The sequence below is a fragment of the Barbus barbus genome (genome assembly GCF_936440315.1).
Source record: "Barbus barbus genome assembly, chromosome: 31".
Lineage (NCBI taxonomy): Eukaryota > Metazoa > Chordata > Actinopteri > Cypriniformes > Cyprinidae > Barbus > Barbus barbus.
Window position 1 is genome coordinate 7,549,468 of NC_136759.1, and position 16,280 is coordinate 7,565,747.

Genomic DNA, 16,280 nt, shown 5'->3' on the forward strand with positions numbered 1-16,280 from the left:
TATTGTTGTTTCACATTAGCACCCTGATTAGTAATGCCTCGACTCTACAAACAGAAAAACACCACTGCAGCAAACTGAATCACTACAAATGTTACTGTACTTCAAAGAGAAACTGGAAGAACAATCATTTTATGATTCATTCTGGCCTAAATATCTTCACATACCTCAAGTCCATGTTGATTTGAAAATGCTTCTCATGTAGCGCTACACTCAACCCTGCAATGTAATTGTTAGAGAAAACCATTTATTACTCAGATGTTTTAACAAGACCACCTAAGTGCAAACAGATCTGTTTCTAAACAGCTGTCTAAACTGTGGGGTTCAGCTGCCCTTTTGCTGATGCTGTTTCTTAAGTAGCTCTCACCTAACTTCTTGTTTATCTGAAGGAATGGCTGCTTTAAGACACCAGATGGATGAAAGCTTCGATGGCTACCTCTCTGCTGTGATCTTGGCAGGCCACCAACGTTAGATTTCAGAAACTACTTCTCACTCTGAGAGAGGCAGTTGTTGATCCTTCTTCTCCATCTGGGTTAGAAAAGATGCTTTTTTCTGTTAAACCACCAGGCAGCACAGGATAACAGGCTAGATGTGCTAATACCTAAAAAAGCGGTCTTATATACACGTTAAGAAAATGTTCTAGTCAACTAATAACATCTAAACAGGCTGCTACAAACAGGAACAGTAATTTCAGAACAAGTTATAACATTGAATGCATATTCATACTGTAAACATACAAATAAAATACCTCAGTGCTAACAATTTAAAAAAATAAATAAATAAAAAAATATCACATGCATATGGATTATTGTACATGGACAGTAAAGTGTCATCTAGTGGTCATAAAAAAAAAAAACACCAAACAATGTAAAAAAAAAAAAAAAAAAAGATAAACTGCCACATTGATCCCTAACAAGAAAACAAACTTAAATACAATAGAAAAGCTTTATTGAAAATTGGCATTGTGACTGTACAAAAATAGCAAAATGATTAACTACTGTATGACCAAATCTGAGATAAGAGCATCACTGTATGTATAAAAAAACAGCAACATTAAAAATTAGCACACTCATGGGTGTTTCATACAAGTTCTTATATTTGTAAATGTGCATAAAAAAATTAAAATACATTATATAATCGTCCATTTGCAGAAACTGCATGATGCCGCAGACTACAGGCACAATAATAGAATTTCAGTCCATACAAAGATCACTTCTTTATGTTACATTAAAATAATTCTAAATCAATACCTGAAAACTTGAAAGGCTCTATTGTTCATAGTTTTTCCAAGACACAAATAACCACCAATTAAAGTCTATTAAAATACAGAAGACACATTTGCACAGTAAAAACATCTGTTGCTGAGCATCACAGAAGTCATATTTTAGTACTTGCTGTTAAAAATGTTCACGGGAGGAACCAAACCTAAAAATAAAAAGTTCATCGGTTGTTTCAAATCTTCCATTTTATATTTATAAACGAGCCTGCATTACAGTGAAATAATGTGAACTTTTTGTGGCTATACAATTTTTACCATTAAAATATCCCATAAAAATTCAAGACATCTGAATATAAACAAAAATTCCTCTCTGCATTCAAGCCAAAACACAAACACGCATAAGTGACATGAAAGGGCAGAGGAAACACACACAATTTCTATCTGAGCATCACACCACCAGACTCTCTCTGCTCACAGCTCCATTCTAGACAGAGAAAACACAGCAGAACTTTGTATTAGTATAAAAATATAACATTACTGAATATTAAAGCATTGTATCCTCTTCTGCCTGGCTTAACTTAACACTGTCAAAGAAAAATAAAACAGAATTTGAAATGGAATACTTTTAGAATGTTTTTAAAGCTAAAGATGGAAGTGTGTTTTGATCATGGTAGCTAGTCCAAAACACACTATAACCTCCTTTAAGCTACCATGACCCAGTTTTTTTTTCCAGCTGCATCCTTGACCCTGGACGTGCTGAACTCTGTACACAAACACATACTGTAAAATAGCTAACTAAGTAACTGACTAACTAAACAATATTTTGTGGTTGGTTCTCGCCCTTCAGCTGTGAAGATCCCTCATGTCGTTTTGCATACTTGTTTCTTTACAGTTATCACCGCTTCACTCTGCTTTTTGAATATTTTAATATTCTGCAGCATATTCTTACTCATATTTATTAATGCATATACTGTATGATTATATATATTGTTTACAGAGAGATTACTTCACATATTGTACTATTCTGAAACACATTACGTACTGTCCCATGAAAAAAAAAAGGATCAATTGCCCTATACTGTAATTTAATTTTGTAATTTGATTTCATTAAATTTAAACTCAACCAGGTAACAACAATAAAACTGTGTTATTTTAGTATTGTTTATACACCCTTCAGGGTTAGTTAACTAAAACTGAAGCAAACAAAGAAAAAGTGTTACTTGAATTAAAATAAGCGTTAACAAAAAAATTACTATAACTAAAATTTAAATGAAAAATATAAACAACTAATTCAAACTATTAATAAAAATTATTAGAAATAGTATCTCAAAAACTCTGATACTATTATAATATTTATTAGGAATGGTTTTTATTTTATATTTTTCATTTTTATTAATTTGGAGTTAAGTTGTTATGGTTATTTTGTCATTTTAATTAGTTTTTTTCTTCTTTTTTTATTTGGTCTTAATGCATACTTGAATTAATTGTCAAGGCATAATGTTCTCATTTTTGTTTAAAGTTTTTTTTTTTCCATCTAATATTTATATTTAATAGATTTTTTATCAGTTTAATTTTAGTTAACAATAACAACACAGAAAGAAACCAGTAGTTTCTGGTGCTAAAGACTATCTTGATAAACCAGTAAGTTTTAAAGGGGTAGTTCACCCAAAAATTTAAATTCTGTCATTAATTATTCACCCTCATGTTGTTTTAAACCCGTAAGACCGTCGTTCATCTTCGGAACACAAATGAAGATATTTTTGATGAAATCTGAGAGCTTTCTGACCCTCATGTGTTTGATACTCTCGTGAATGGCGGTGGAGACTGACCCAGAAGTCAATAAATAAAGTCATTATTTTTGTTTTCTTTGCACACAAAAAGTATTCTCGTAGCGTCATAATATTACGGTTTAAGCACTGATGTCACATATTTTAACGATGTCTTTAAGGCCATTTTTGGGCCATAAACCATTTCAGTTCCATTGCTGTGTATGCAGGGTCAAGAAGCTCTCGGATTTCATCAAAAATATCTAGGGCTGCCGCTAACGACTATTTTTATTTTGATTAAACTATTGACTAATTTATCGATTAATCTATTAATCTAAACAAATAATTTCCCACAAAAAAAAATATATTTTACTTAAGAATATTTTATTAAACTTGCAACTTTGCCATTCAGTAGTGTACCATAAAAAAGTATAAATGTAAACAAGCCACTGACGAAATGTAAAACTAAAAGAGTAAAAATGTAAGGAAACCTAATAAAAGTGAAATAAATAGAAAATAATAACAAAAGCCTGAGAAAGTCAGCATGTTCTTAACGTCAATATATTCACATCTTCTGGGCTTCTGTTCAATACAGCTGGGAGTGCAACTACAAATGAAAAATGTCCATCTCAGAGTCCAAATCACTGAAATCAAAGTTCAGTATTATAGTGTAAGAATGACAACATATCCACGTGTTCTAGTCTACTAATAATAAAATTATAATTTAAAAAAAACATTATTTAAAGGAGTATTTACCAGAAATATTATTTACCAGAATTTATTTAGGAGAAAAATGTAAATACGCAGTATTTCTGAAAAAAAAAAAAAAAAAAAAAAAAAAGTTTTTTTTCTAAAATCAATTAATTCGAGATGCTATTGATTATTAAAATGGAATTATTAATGGAACCATTAAAATGGAATCCAGAAAATAATGGAAAACTTTAATTTAACCATTAAAACAGAGTGTAGAAAAATTAAAATGGATAAAACTGAATTTGGAAATAAAACGGATTTCATAGGGCCCTATATATATATATATGTGTATATATAATTTTTTTTTTTTTGTGGTAATAAAAATAGATGTAAGTGAACAATAGCCTTTAAAATTACTTAAAATACATATATAATAGCAATGAGGCAATAATAAGTTCAAATAAAGTATCAAAAGCAAGAAACCAGAGTTTTATTGAACAAAACGGTTAAAATACATAGTGTATTATAAACAATAGAGCTAATGTAGATTACGCATTACGACAAAGGCCTGCAGTCGGCTCCAACGGCCTGATGATTGTTTTTACACATTACTGTGCGATCTAATACTTGTTTAATATTGACCAAGCACCATTTAATTCAGATGTCCACTTAATCTTTAATATTTGTCCATTTCTTTAGAACAGAAATACTATAGCCGCTGTAATTAAATGAATATGTGAACTAGGGCTGGGCGATATGACGATATTATTGTATATTGACAATGTCTTGTAAGTATCGCAATGTCAATGTCAACAGGTAAAAGACGATTATCGATTTTATTGAGAAAAAAAAAGACAGACAAATGATAAACCCAGTAAATAGCAAAAAAAAAATGTTTTACATGACCCCATAGTCACCCTACAGGTCTTTTTGCATGGAAGAATGAAATAATTTAGAAGTTGGGAAACAAAAGCTGTTCCAATTTTTGAAATCAGATCAGATGGAAGGTCAGGAACCGAATTACTTGTTATAAAATAAAATTTCAATTCTGCTTCTTGATTCCTGTATGTGCATTTATTGTGATTTCAAAAGATTCAACTGCAAGAAGACGAAATAGAACTCGCCTCTGCACTCGTGCGTTGTTTTCCGTGGCTGCGCACACACACAAAGTGCACGCACAAAAGCCACCTCTTATATACGCGAACACTGGACTCAGCTCTCAACTCTCTTTCTCACATTCTTACACATTCGAATGGACAAATACACACACAATTATATCAAAATACCCCATAAATATAATCGGTTATGTCTTAAGTGAACGTAAAGAGTTGAGAAAGAATGCAAGGGTGTATTGATCCATCCATTGACAGCAGCCGCTGCTGCCAAAAGAAAATAAAATCCCTCACTGATCTTGGCTGAATCACTTTTGTAACCTCAGTTTATATTTTATTTGCCTGTTTTTCTGCGCTGACTACCGTAATGGCAATGCGCATCCGTGTATGCGATTTTGGAGATGCGTTCCAATCCTATTTATCCTTATTTAGGGTATAGACCTATTCTATTTTGATCTGCAGTTCAATAAAAGTTAAACAGAAAAAAAGAAAAATAGTAGCACTGCATGTTTTTCTGAATATTTATTTAAACAGAACATATAATGATGAAAAACCACAAACATACTTTAATTATTTACATGTAAATAATTAAAGAGCATATACCGTATTAGAAGTGCATTGCATATAATTATTTAATTAAATCGTAGTGTTTGTGAATTCACAATTATGCTGAATTATGAAATGGGTTTAAATTTAAATGGGTTTAATATATCATGCAGCCTTGGAAAACAGTCTAATAATGTGTTTTATGGATTCTTGTCTGTGAAATGCGTCATTTCCGGTATTGTCCCGGTTAGTCGACGCAAGCAAAATGAAGTAGAGGATTTTAAAAAATCGAATAGTCAAAAAAACAAAAACAAATCACGACAGCCCTAAAAATATCTTAATTTGTGTTCCAAAGATGAACGAAGGTCTTATGGCAATGGTCACCAAACTTGATCCTGAGGGCCTGTGTCCTGCAGAGTTTAGCTCCAACTTGCCTCAACCCACCTCTCTGGTAGTTCCAAGTATACCTAGTAAGACATTAATTAGCTGATTCAGGTGTGTCTGATTAGGGTTGGAGCTAAACTCTGCAGGACCGTGTCTGGTGACCCCTGCCTTACAGGTTTGGAACGACATGAGGGTGAGTAATTAAGTTGGGTGAACTATCCCTTTAATAAGCACTTTTGAATCTGGCCTTCTTACCTTTTTTAAGTTGCTCTTCTTGGACGATGCCAAACTTTCACTGTCCTCAGTGTAGGGAGGGGGAGGAGGTGGAAAGTTGCTATGATTTCCATGGCGTTTGGGGTTTCCGGAGGGCGGGGCGAGCGGCAGAGGTGGCGGTCCACCATGTGGCCCCCTGTAGCGGTCAGACCGGTCGCTCTCACTATCGAGCCGCTCACGGCTGCGGCCTCTCTGCTGCTCACCAAGCTTCTTCTTTTCCATGGCTTCCCTGAGGAAGCTGTCATCATACGCATCCTGACCTCCACGGCCACGATCACGCTCCAGATCCGCCAGGTCATCACGACTACGGCTGCGCCGGCCCTGGAAACCGGCCCCACGGAAGGAGTCTCCACGCCGAGGACGAGCATCAGGAGAGTAATCACGGCGCCGACGGTCATCGAAGTTACGGTCGTATCCTCGTCCACTACTGCTCCACTCGTCATCCGAACTGGACATAGGAAAGTCATGGGTTAAGAAGGACTTAATGTGTTAATTTAGCGTGATTCAATTCAATTCAGTCACTCACTCTCTTCTGCCGCCTCTAGCCCCACCATCTCGGCGTGCGGGCGGATAGTCATCTCTGTTTTTGTAATTGTGGCTGATATCATCCAAGTTCTCCATAGAGCGTGCACGTCCTCGAGAGTTAGCTCCCTGCCTGGGCTCATCCCGTCGGATGTGCTGAGAGACGCTGCTGATGGTGCTCATGTTTTCATCCACATCATCATACACCGTGTTAAGCTGAGGCGGTCTGGCCCGACCACGATTTCGAGAGTCTGGACCATCGTGAAGTGAGCTCACCTCGCTCATACCATCCACTGGAAGATATAGATGGGAAAAACAGAATAAGTCTAAGAGTCAAAAGGTTTTGATAAAATAAACACATACAAATCATCCCCCAACCTTGGAAAAACAGAGAATCTACAGGAAACAAAGTTTGTTTCTTTTAGATTGTTTGTGAATCCCTAATCCTGTCAAAAATTGGTTGATTTAAATTGGTTTCATGAAGGATCTTGATCCAGGAACATGTCCTATGTAAGTCATGTTAAACACCACTTTGTTATAACCCAACCCTCAGAGTGATAAAAGATAGTGCCCATCTCCAGAACTCACGACGACTGTATTTGCCTGGAGCGTTCATTGGGCGACTGGGGTCGAGGTTGGCCAGTTCTCGCTCCATGTAGTAAAGCACCCGAGTAGGGTTTCCATCTTGGTCAGCCTGAACACGGTATCCACTACGGTCTGAAAATCATACCAACATTAGATGTCAAACAGAAGGTTTCAAAGGGATAAAGTCACTTAAATATGTTACAGATGGATCAATGTAGTGACGTAGTGAAGATCTCTTGCTTACTTCCTCCACCATCGTGGTCTTGCAGGAGCGGCACTTGAGATCCTTGACCGACTGTAGCAGGACGAACAAATGATCAACCAATTACATTTATTAATGTAAAAACTAATGTTGCTAAACTGCTGTTTTTAAGGCAATGAGAGGACGAGTCTACCTGAGCTAGCTCCATCAAAGTCTCTGCCGTATCCATTGGATGGAGGACCCATGGGCATAGGGAGCATGGGTATGCCCGGCGTAGCTCCGCCAACTCCATAAGCTGGCTGGCCGTACATGCTTGGGGCGTAGAGAGTGGCTGCGTACTGACTGGGGACGCCAGACTTTACCATTTTTCCAGCCTCATACACTGCAAACAAGTTAAAGGGATAGTTCACCCAAAAATGAAATTTCTGTCATTAATTACTCACCCTCATGTTGTTCTAAACCCGTAAGACCTTTGTTCATCTTCGAAACACAAATTAAGATATTTTTGATCAAATCTGAGAGCTCTTTGACCCTCCATAGACAGCAGCACAACTGAAATGTTCCCAGCTACAGAAACGTAGCAAGGACATCAGTAAAATGGTCCATGAGACATCAATGGTTGAACTGCAATTTTACGAAGCTACGAGAATACTTTTTGTGCACAAAGAAAACAATAATAACATAATTTATTCAACAATTCTTCTCCCCGAGTTACAGTCTTCCACCATTTTGGAGAGTAAGAACATAATTAGCGTTGTTTACGTTTAGTAGAAAGTGTACGCATGCTGAACGTACTGATTATGTTGATTACGTTCTGGGATACTCTCCAAAATGGCGGAAGACGGTGAGGGTGAGTAATTAATGACAGCATTCTCATTTTTGGGTGAACTAACCCTTTAATTTAGCACAAATAATTATTTAGAACAACACAATAACATATAAAGGCTTTTCTCAAATATTCATACATTACATTTTTTTACAACTAATTTGATTAATTCACCATATCATGCATTTAATTACTGTAGAGATACTATAACTGAACTAAAGCTGAAACTGAAACAAAAATAAAATCTAAAAAGTAATATAAAAAAATAAAATAAAATGACAAAAAAAATAAAAATGACTAAATATTAACTAAAATTATAACAATTAATGCTAAATCAAAATATTAATATAAAATATAATAGAATATAAATAATTCACTGAAAATAACACTGACAACATCAATGTTTTACTGCCTTTTCATTCAGTTTGAGTTCGTTTCATCCTCCTAAACAGGACATTTCTGGCTAAAGGAGAATTGGAAATGAAGGTGGTGTGGACTCACGTGCGCGGGGACAACAGCAGCGCTCTGGGCAGCAGGGGCAGCTGACGTAACAGCAGCAGGTATGAGGGCAACACTGACACCAGCAGATACCAATCAGGAGCAACAACAGCAAGAAGCCCAGGACCACCAACACCACTAACAACCAGTCTGGAGAAGGAGAAGAGAGGGAAAAACAATTAACAGTTGGGGAGAAGAGACAAATCTCTTGCATTAGATACTAAACAGAAGAATGAGGGCATTAAACAGAAAGGACTAAAAATAAAAACATGTCAATATTGACTTTATTTCTGATTCATGAGATTTTATTTTCATTTCATCACTTATTTTGGTACCCCCCCCCCCCCCCCATCCCTAATGCTTAGTAAAATGTCAAGAGAGAAGGCATGTCTGTCAGTTTTGCAAGCAAAAAAAGAAAAAAAAAAAAAAAAAAAAGAAAAAAAATTTATTTGATGCACAAAGAAAAACCAGCCGGACAGGTTTTGCCTTACAATACTCTGCCAGGGCTTGATTCCAGCATGCACCACAACAACATCCTACATGCACAGACACAACATGACTCATGTGCAAATGCAGTTCTCAGAAACTATTCCACAATCTGATGGAGAAAACAAACTATCAAAATAAAATCCAATTTTTCTCTAGTTGAGATCATCATTTATTCGGTTTGAATATCCATAACATCTCAACCAAATTACAGTATTATGCAAATCTAACTAGGCAGTAATATACAGTCAGTTGGCTAACTGTAAATTGCCCTACTTTTTTACATGACTGCTTACCAAATAAATAAATAGATCTTTAATATTGTTTTGAGCTGAAATTGGTTTATTATGTAAGAAGAAAGAGGTTGTGGAGTGATAACAGATATGAAACTGGATGTGAAAACTTGTCTCAGGCATTATGCAAAGATATTTAACCACAGAATGCTGCCAATAACTAATAAATAATTCAAATAAGATGCATAATAATTAGCAACTGATGTCATTCTGAGTACACAACATAAGAAGACGAATAAAAACAAAGTTGGAAGTGACAGAAGTACACTACGTTGTAAAATCTCATTTTCAGTGTTTTATCAGCTGGACGCTCAAGGACACAGTGACACAACAATCAGGGACACAATGGGACACAACATTGTTTGAACACACTGTTCTTCCATCCCATCCTTCAAAACCTTGTTTATGGAGCAAAAAACCAAAAAACAAATCCTGGCTTGATTTGGCTTCTACTTTTATATCTATAGTTGTTGTTTTTCTAGTCTAAGGCTGTAATGAATAAGACCTGACTGTGGCTAGTGAAGGATTCAAGTATAGCTCCAAAGTTAACCAGACCTCTAGAGAGAAGCATTTATTCTACCTTCCATGATCAGTAAATCAATGCCAGGCAGCAGGTCTGTAGTATTTGACTTTCTCTCTGTGAAAGACAGACAAAGCCATAATTACTAAAAAAGGCCTTATGGCATCGGCTCAAGAAGAAAAAACTGCCTTTAAAGGAACACTCCACTTTTTTTTGAAAATAGGCTAATTTTCTAACTCCCCAGGAGTTAAATAGTTGAGTTTTACCGTTTTCGAATTCATTCAGCCGATCTCCGGGTCTGGCAGTAGCACTTTTAGTGTAGCTTAGCATAGATCCTGTAGCTCAAATAGTAGAGCATGGCGCTAGCAACGCCAAGATCATGGGTTCGATTCCCAGGGAAAGCAAGAGCTGATAAAAATGTAAAAACTGTAACTTGAATGCAATGTAAGTCGCTTTGGATAAAAGCGTCTGCTAAATGCATAAATGTAAATGTAGATCATTGAATCTGATTAGACCATTAGCATCTCACTCAAAAATGACCAAAGAGTTACGATATTTTTCCTATTTAAAGCTTGACTCTTCTGTAGTTACATCATGTACTAAGGCTGAAGGGAAATTAAAAGTTGCAATTTTCTAGGCCGATATGGCTAGGAACTATACTCTCATTCCGGCGTAATAATCAAGGAACTTTGCTGCCGTAACATGGATGCAGCAGGCGCAGTGACATTACGCAGCACCTGAAAGTAGTCCCCAGCTAGGCAACTAGTTATGATATAGCTGGGGACTACATTCAGGTGCTGCGTAATATCATTGCGCCACACTGGCCTAGAAAATCGCAACTTTTCATTTTCGTCAGCCTTAGTACATGATGTAACTACAGTTACTAGAGTCAAGTTTTAAATAGGAAAAATATCGAAACTCTTTGGTCATTTTTGAGCGAGATGCTAACGGTCTAATCAGATTCAATGATCTATGCTAAGCTGTACTAAAAGTGCTACAGCCAGACCCGGAGATCGGCTGAATGGATTCAAAAACGGTAAAACTCAACTGTTTAACTCTTGGGGAGTTGGAAAATGAGCCTATTTTCAAAAAAAGTGTAGTGTTCTTTTAAGTTAATAGACTACTTCTACTGATACTATAATTATTAATATTTGTATTTATCCATTTATTACTGCTTTCTTTGACATTAAAGAAATCGATTTGAATCCTTCACAAGCAAACAGTGATCTTCCGGGTAGAAAATTAAAAAAAACATTTATAATAAAAATTAATAATAACTGGTATCACTTTACCTAAAGCCTTTATGTATAATGCATTATAAAGGGTTATTAAAAGCTATAATGCATTATAATTATTCATAATGTGCATTAATACATTATATCTTGTTGTAAATAATTATAACCAAATTTAAAATGCATAGTGTAACAATAAATTTATTAATGTTAAAAAGGCCTCTAACACTAGCTTGCTCAATTCTTTTTCTATCCTATCAGTTTTCTTTATTAAAAAAAAAAAAAAAAACCTTGCTACATGTACTGTGTTAAGCTAACCGAGACTTGTTATAGCACTTGCATATTATTGCTCTTTTGCTGATTTTGATTGCTTCCATTGTCCTCATTTTTAAGTCGCTTTGGATAAAAGCATCTGCTAAATGACTAAATGTAAAAGTAATGTTATAATGTATTAACTGTGGTTACAATTATTCATGAGATTGTACAACGCATATAAGGTGGTTTATAAGTCATAATTAATGTATTGTAACTACTTTTATAGTGCATTATACATAAAGGCTTTAAGTAGTGTTAACAAATAATTAAATCATAAAATATCACAATCAAATAATACATTTAAAAAAATAATATATATAAAAAACACCAACAATTTCCAAAAGATCATCAAACACAGCCCTCACATATGCAAAGACCCATCAAACAAGACAAAATCTGAACAAGTGATTTTGTGGTTGAGTTTATGACGAAAGAAATCACACATTGAAATGTTTGGGTGTCCATCAATGTGAGTTTGTTTGTGAAAAGGTAAACACTTACCAAGCACAATGAGCTCTGTATAGCACTCGCCATTCCCTGTAAGGTCCTGGGATGAGCCAACACTACAGACGTACACGCCGCTGTCACCCCACGCGGTCTGACCAATGCTAAGGTCTGCCTCTATATATTTTAGAAAACATAAAATATGTGACGTTTTAGAGGTGATCATCATATCAAATCCTATCACAAACCTACATATTTTAAATCTTTATGGCACATAATATGCAGCCAGGCTAAACCTAGCACTGCCGTTACAGGTGTGTTGTTGATGAAAATAAAATTCAAATAAATAAAATTATATAGATAGTATAAAAAAAAACTATGAATAAAAATAAATACTTTCACAATGTAAAGTCAACTTACTGTTTGTTATACTGATCTGACGGCCCTGGTACTCAGGCCCAAATGTGACCGCCGTTTGTTTTGAACCCACTATGCGAACGGTCCTGGCGCTGTCTGCACACTCAATGTTGGGGTTGTAGTTTGGGTTGGACTGAGCAATAGCATTGTCAGCACTGCTGGGGTTTAATGCTGTTTGGATCGGGTCTCTGCAGTAGGACTTGTATTTCCAAGTGATCAGTGGGTTTGGATCCGATGTAGTGAAATCACAGCGCAGTATGACCGGCTGGAATAATATGACCACAGATCGTGGGTTAGGGCAGATCACATTGATGGCTGTGGTGCAGGCTGTGGGAGAGAAAACACAGTTGAATATAAAGGCATCCATAAATAAATGAACACAGGGAGATTTAAGACACTCCCATGAACTTAGACAGGAATTAAGAATACAGTGGAGATCAAATACCATCCAGACTGGACTGAAAGTCCTTTGAGGCAATAACAATAACTCAAACCATGTCAAAAGACATTAAAAGGCTCTTACGATTTCCTGTAAAAAAATATTTCTTAAACACAAGGGAACAGATTATAATAAAGCAGGTGAACCACATGAAAACTGATTGTATCAGTGAAGATGTCAAATTTATTTTTAGTCAGTTCAAATAATAAACTGACTTCTCTTTGGCTTAGACCTACTGAAAGCATTTTGAATGCTCAGGAAGCAAGTGGTCCACTTGAAAAAGATCTTTCAATCAACTTAAATCACTGGTTTTTCACAAGTGAGTCATGATAATAGCTGTGGTTAAATCATCATTCTAGCTGTCAAAGTCAGGAGCTGGACTGTATTTATTTGCCCTAAGAGACTAAAATTGCAATAAATGTTCAAATCAATGTAACATCTTCAGTAATTTTAACTGAATGGGTTACATTTTAAACTCAAATCTGAAAAGTATCATCATTTCGGAAGGAACATGTTTATATATTCATTTGAACTGTATTTTTATACTTAGTGAAAACACTTTTTAGAAAATATATTATATCATACATGACTCTCTGAGGGTTATGGCTATTATATATTAGGAAGTACTGCTAGATGCATATTCCTTTTGCTAGCCTTGATTGGTCTGACCTAAAAGGAAATCCCCTAACATACAGGCCAAAGAACAATAGTCTTTCACAGAAGCTACAATTAAACTGTCTTTTCAAGCAAAACTCTTGAAAACGGATGGAGGGGCTCTACAAGCAATGCACTCCAAAAACACTCCAACAGGCCATTTTGAGCATTGTTTGGGATTACTAAGAAATGGTGTTTTTTTTTTTTTTTTTTTTTTTTTTTGAAGAATGCTTGAACATTACAAAAAAGAATTACATGTAAATCTGGATACACAAAATATAATAACAATCTCAAACTATAAAATATTGTTTCAAAGGCGAAAAGTAAAAAAATAATAATAATAATAAAATAAAAATAAACAAAAAAAAGTGCAGATTTTCTTCCTTTTTCCTTTGGACAAATTCAAAGAATGCAGCGGGGGAGCTATACCAAAAAATTTTTTCCCATTAAATCCAACAACAAGTCATTCTTTTTGTTATTAATTTGCATTAGAGACTTTTTAAGAGATGGTGTACAAACTTTACACACAGGTGACATCCCATTATGACGTCAGGTTGTAAGTTAGTGTTAGTTTTAAAAAGTTTATCAGAGGATGTGACTCATATGTCTGACCGAAACCATTCTGTGTGAATACGACATGAATACTTGCTCCCCTAACAACAAATAAGACAAAGTGGGACCATTGCACAACATGTGTGAATACCTGAGAAAAATGGATGTGTATTATTTTGTACTCAAATCTGATATTTAGATGCTGGCTCCCATTACATTAAAATTTGTGAATTATTAATTATGCATAAACAATCATTATTATAGCATTCGACTCATTCATGAGACAAATCCTATATCTACTACAGATAGGTCCGTATAGTCTTCATATGGACTGTAATAAAATAAAATATGATAATAAACTGATATGTTCTGTACACATACAATAATTGACGAAGAAGTGAAAACATAGCATTAGCATAACAAGAAGAATGCTCCTAACGTTACCTGTGAACAAGAGGAGGGTAAAGATTATATCCTGCGACATATTTTCTCAAAATCTTATGAGCTTTAAAAACTTTAATTTCCTCAAAGGTATGTAAAGAAAGTCCGATTAAGTGTCGATAAAGCAGCTGTATTTTCTCAGATAGGTGCGTCCTCCATTTCCTTCTGCGGTGCGGTATGAGTGTAACCCGACACTCAGGTGAGATCCGCGGGCCCACATCAAGCAAAATGCGCGTAAATCATAGGGGTCCACAAGAGAACAATACTTTGCGTATTTAAGAAATATGGACTCTTATACATTTATTTTACTTCTTGAGCAATAATATACAATATTGTGGAACAGCATTCAGTGACTGCACATCCGGTTTGCCGAGATTAACCCCAAACGTTCATTAGTACAACGCCCTGTAACCCACCTTTGCTGAGAAAAATGGTTTAGTCCACTGCCAATCTCTGAAGGCCGGGTTAATGATCGCCCAGAAGATCGTTTTGGTTTTTACCTGCATTAATACTTCCCTTGTCTTTGCCGAGTAACCTAGTTAGATTCTCAAATCTAATTTAACAACTTCTCGGTTGACTACTAACATTTTTTGTTAGTAAAACACAAAAGAGCTCATTCGCCACGTGTCCAAATGATAAACATTGATCCTCTTCAGTTTCATGATTGACATCACGCTTCAATTTTAATTTTAAAGACAGAAGTTTAACAATATCTAAAAACAATTTTGTATTTGAAAAATAAGCTGTAAAATGTCTTTTGGAAACATTTGAATGTTTTTAACTAATTTTATTATTATTATTGTTGTTGTTTATCCTAATGCACTCCCCATATGTATGTGTAATTCTATAAAATCAATCAATAAAAAATATATAGGGGAACATATGGATAGTTGTGATTATTTCTCGGTTTAGGTTATAGTATAGGCTGACAACGTTTACATTTTCAATGCAAAAATGTTACATTTAAAGTACAAAAATAAGAAACCATTGATTCAGCCTGAACTTATATGTCTAAATAATTTCTTCTGTTCAGTGTGTGTGTTTACTGCCACTTTTTTGATGGTTTAACTATCCTAAAACACCAGGAAATCAATTTGAAAAGTGTTACCCACATGCCTATTTGGTGTTTGGACACTCATTTTGATTGCACAAACAACTCATGAGTCATATAATTATATGCTTTTCCTTTGTATTGAAACAATTATTATTTTCTGCCTGTCCAACCAAATTTTTCCTTCCTGCATATTTGATGAAAGCTGTCAATCATTATGCTTGTACATGGATTAAACAGGTAGTTCATAACTATGTTTCTCTTACAGACACATGCAATGGATAAGTGATCTCCTCAGTTAGTTTGGTATATTAATTTACTTTTAATCATTTAGTAGACGCTTTTATCCAAAGCGACTTACAAATAAGAAAAAGTAACTAAAACTAAAATGTAACACTCTGTGAATACTCTATACACACACATTTAAGAAAATACAGAAATTAGATCAAATTGACAAATGCATACAACAACATTTCAATAGTAAACATATAAATGAAAAGAAAAATAAATAAATATTTTATTAAAATATATATATTAATTTGTTTTACTTTTAAGATGCAATGTTTTAATTTTTAGTTCTAATCATGAGCATATCTAGCATACCAACAGTCGTTTTAAACTAAATAAAGAAAATTACGCACTTTCACAAGTTCACAACACACACAGCAGAAAGACTTACTATGCAACTATAAACAGAGGGGCGGGGCTGAGTTGCAAATCCCGCCTTGTCCAACATGATTGGCTTATAACAGTGTTGCACGTAGCTATCGTCCAATCACACAACGTCTACAATGTACCGTCATGCCACGTATT

At 35.0% G+C, this 16,280-nt stretch overlaps 1 protein-coding gene across 4 annotated transcripts; it reads right to left on the reverse strand.

Annotated features, from left to right (window-relative positions):
- Positions 1-927: 927 nt before the first annotated feature.
- On the reverse strand, positions 928-14,601 carry LOC306851863 (lipolysis-stimulated lipoprotein receptor-like). Of its 4 annotated transcripts, none has more exons than XM_079388343.1 (11): positions 14,420-14,590; positions 12,334-12,657; positions 11,971-12,090; positions 9,983-10,039; positions 8,627-8,773; positions 7,493-7,681; positions 7,342-7,392; positions 7,101-7,229; positions 6,517-6,805; positions 5,973-6,438; positions 928-1,700 (listed from the first exon to the last, which is right to left on the reverse strand). In XM_079388343.1, exons 1-11 carry the CDS (start codon positions 14,457-14,459, stop codon positions 1,665-1,667), a joined length of 1,848 nt encoding a protein of 615 aa, XP_079244469.1. In that variant the 5' UTR covers positions 14,460-14,590; the 3' UTR covers positions 928-1,664. The 4 variants fall into 4 exon arrangements, with proteins under 4 accessions (XP_079244469.1, XP_079244470.1, XP_079244471.1 ...); XM_079388344.1 differs by having other exon boundaries at positions 7,116-7,229; positions 14,420-14,588; XM_079388345.1 differs by lacking the exon at positions 9,983-10,039 and having other exon boundaries at positions 14,420-14,601.
- Between the last annotated feature and the right edge of the window lie 1,679 nt (positions 14,602-16,280).

Coding starts and splice junctions, on each gene's coding strand:
- LOC306851863 (XM_079388343.1), bottom strand. CDS start 14,459: ATGTCGCAGGATATAATCTTTACCCTCCTCTTGTTCACAG. Junction 12,658..14,419: donor TACCCTCCTCTTGTTCACAG/GTAACGTTAGGA, acceptor TCTCTCCCACAG/CCTGCACCACAGCCATCAAT. Junction 7,682..8,626: donor CTGCTGTTGTCCCCGCGCAC/GTGAGTCCACAC, acceptor ACTTGTTTGCAG/TGTATGAGGCTGGAAAAATG.